The sequence below is a fragment of the Mandrillus leucophaeus genome, unplaced genomic scaffold, assembly GCF_000951045.1.
Source record: "Mandrillus leucophaeus isolate KB7577 unplaced genomic scaffold, Mleu.le_1.0 Scaffold34, whole genome shotgun sequence".
NCBI lineage: Eukaryota > Metazoa > Chordata > Mammalia > Primates > Cercopithecidae > Mandrillus > Mandrillus leucophaeus.
This window is the reverse complement of record NW_012103587.1, coordinates 275,878-278,217: the sequence shown is the minus strand read 5'-3', so window position 1 is coordinate 278,217 and position 2,340 is coordinate 275,878. Positions and strand designations below refer to the sequence as shown.

The window sequence follows — 2,340 nt, the reverse complement described above, 5'->3', positions numbered from 1 at the left end:
TTTTTTAAGAGACAGGGTCTTGCTCTGTTGCCCAGGCTGGATGAAGTGCAGTGGTATGATCATAGCTCTCTGCAGTCCTGAACTCCTGGGCTCAAATAATCCTCCTGCCTCAGCTCCCCCACCCCACTCCAAGTACCTGGGACTATAGGTGTGCGCCATCACACCCACCTAATTTTTTAAAAATTGTTTTGTAGAGACAGGGTCTCTTTATGTTACAGGCTGGTCTGGAACTCCTAGGCTTAAGCAATCCTCCCGTGTCAACCTCCCAAAGTGCTACGAGTACAGGCTTGAGCCACAATGCCTGGCATAAAGCTTTTTTGAATCATTGACCCATTTGATGATCTGAAGGAAACTGATGACCCTCTCATCAGAAAAATACACATACAAACAGAACTTTACACACAATTTCACAGAGTTCACAGACCCCCTAAAATGCATCCAAGGACTCCTAACCCCAGGGTAAGGAACCGTGGGCTGGCTAAGTGTCTACCAGATCCAACAGCCCACAATTTCATGATTGTTCAGAGCATGGAGAAAGCTATGCCTTGTCAAATAAAGACAGCAGTGCAGAAACCCTAGCTGGAGGCCTCTTCACAGGCTGCAGAGAACGTTTACTTCTGCCTTACCGCACCAGGGGTCACAGTCACACTCCAGTCTTCCGTCTCATTGCTCAGCATTCCACACGTCGGAACTGGCAATATTCCTAAAGAAGAGAAGACCAGCACGCAAAGGCAGCACGGCCCATCAGCTCGAGTCAGACTGCCTAGGATGGACTCACATTGCAGCCCAAGATTGGGCCCTTTACAAGCTGCTTGATACTGGGACAGTGACAACCTCTCTGAATTTGTTTCTTCACTGGTCAAAGGGGATGAAAAGATATTACTGCTCTTACAAGGAAAATGGGATGATGCACGATGTCAGTTCAATTAATGCTAGCCATTATTATTTCAAGCTTTCTTCGAACCTGTCCGTCTGTCCTCTCTGGCCTACAGCAGGGCCCTGATCCTTTTCTCCCCATGCGACTTTACAGAGAACAGAGGCAGGGGGCCCAAAGGATGCCACCTCGCCAGGCTCCCTGGGAGGTCTGGATCCAGTCCAACCCCCACCCTCCCCAAAATAAGGGCCAGACTTTACCCGCCTCGTCCTGCAGCACGGTCAGGGACACGGTCACGCCCTCGGTGTCTCCGACCAGGGATGCGCTGACCGCAGGGCCGGACATTCGGATAAAAGGAGGGATGAAAGCTAGGCGGGAAGGAAAGGGGATAAGGAGGGATTAGCAGTGGAAGAGTCACCGCCTAAGGTGTGTGTGGCGGCTTCCTTTGGCGGTCTCGACTCCCGAAACTCCCGGGAGAGTCCAGGTCTGGCCCTTTTAACGCCCAGTCCCCTTAGCCCCGGCCCACCGAGGTCCCTGCCGCGCCGTACACACCCAGGTCCCCCCACACCAGCCTCAGGACGCCCTGCAGAAGGAGAAGCCTCAAAAGAAGAGCGGCCGGAGACTGGAAGCCCATGCCTTAGACCTCGCGGGCCGGGCCCAGCAGAACCGCGCCCGCCTTAGAACCCGAGAAGGACTCAGACACGAAAACACCGCCCCACCGCCGCCATCTTGTCAAGCGAACGCCCGGAGCTATGGCAACCACCAATCGGTGACCGGCCAGGCGGAGCGCCGTGCTGTGATTGGACCAGTGGCAAGAGCGGGCACCCCGGCCCCGCCCACAAGGCCTCGCATTTTTGCTGCTTGACTCGTGGGGAAAGTGAGGGCGGAAAAACTACCTATCCGGTGCTCCACTTAGTACCTGGGTGACGGAACAATCTGTGCACCCAACCCCCGTGACACGCAATTTACCTGTATAGCAACCTGTACATGGACCCCTGGGCCTAAAATAAAAGTTGAAAAAATCAAAATTAAAAAGTCCTGAAAAGCAGGGGTGCGTTTCCAGCTCAAAAACTGGAGTTTTCCTCTACCCTGGAATTAATCCAACCCAAGAGCGAGCCTATAGACACTGGCTTCTAAATAAAAAGGGTGGAATTTGCTCCTTAATAGACTTGATTTTTATAGGGATTTTTAGGGGGTGAGTACAAAATGGGGATGGGACTGCAGCGCTGTTTTTATTATTATTATCTTTACCATCATTTATTATGCATTATTTATATCTTATGTTTTTATAAAATATATATTTACAAAATATATATACTTTGTTTTATATGTATATCTCAAATATACATACTTGATACATATAAAATATATATAGGCCGGGTGCGGTGGCTCCTGCCTGTAATCCCAGCACTTTGGGAGGCCGAGGCGGGCGGATCACAAGGTCAGGAGTTTGAGACCAGCCTGAC

At 50.9% G+C, this 2,340-nt stretch overlaps 1 protein-coding gene across 1 annotated transcript in view; it reads right to left on the bottom strand.

The window, feature by feature from the left end:
- Positions 1-1,628, bottom strand: part of TCTN2 (tectonic family member 2) — a 63,958-nt gene extending 62,330 nt beyond the window's left edge. The window contains exons 1-3 of the mRNA XM_011988888.1: positions 1,427-1,628; positions 1,135-1,242; positions 616-703 (exon numbers count right to left, since the gene is read on the bottom strand). Coding sequence (XP_011844278.1) covers positions 616-703; positions 1,135-1,242; positions 1,427-1,508 — 278 coding nt within the window. The 5' untranslated portion in view covers positions 1,509-1,628. The remainder of the gene's footprint in view (positions 1-615; positions 704-1,134; positions 1,243-1,426) is intronic.
- Positions 1,629-2,340: the final 712 nt, after the last annotated feature.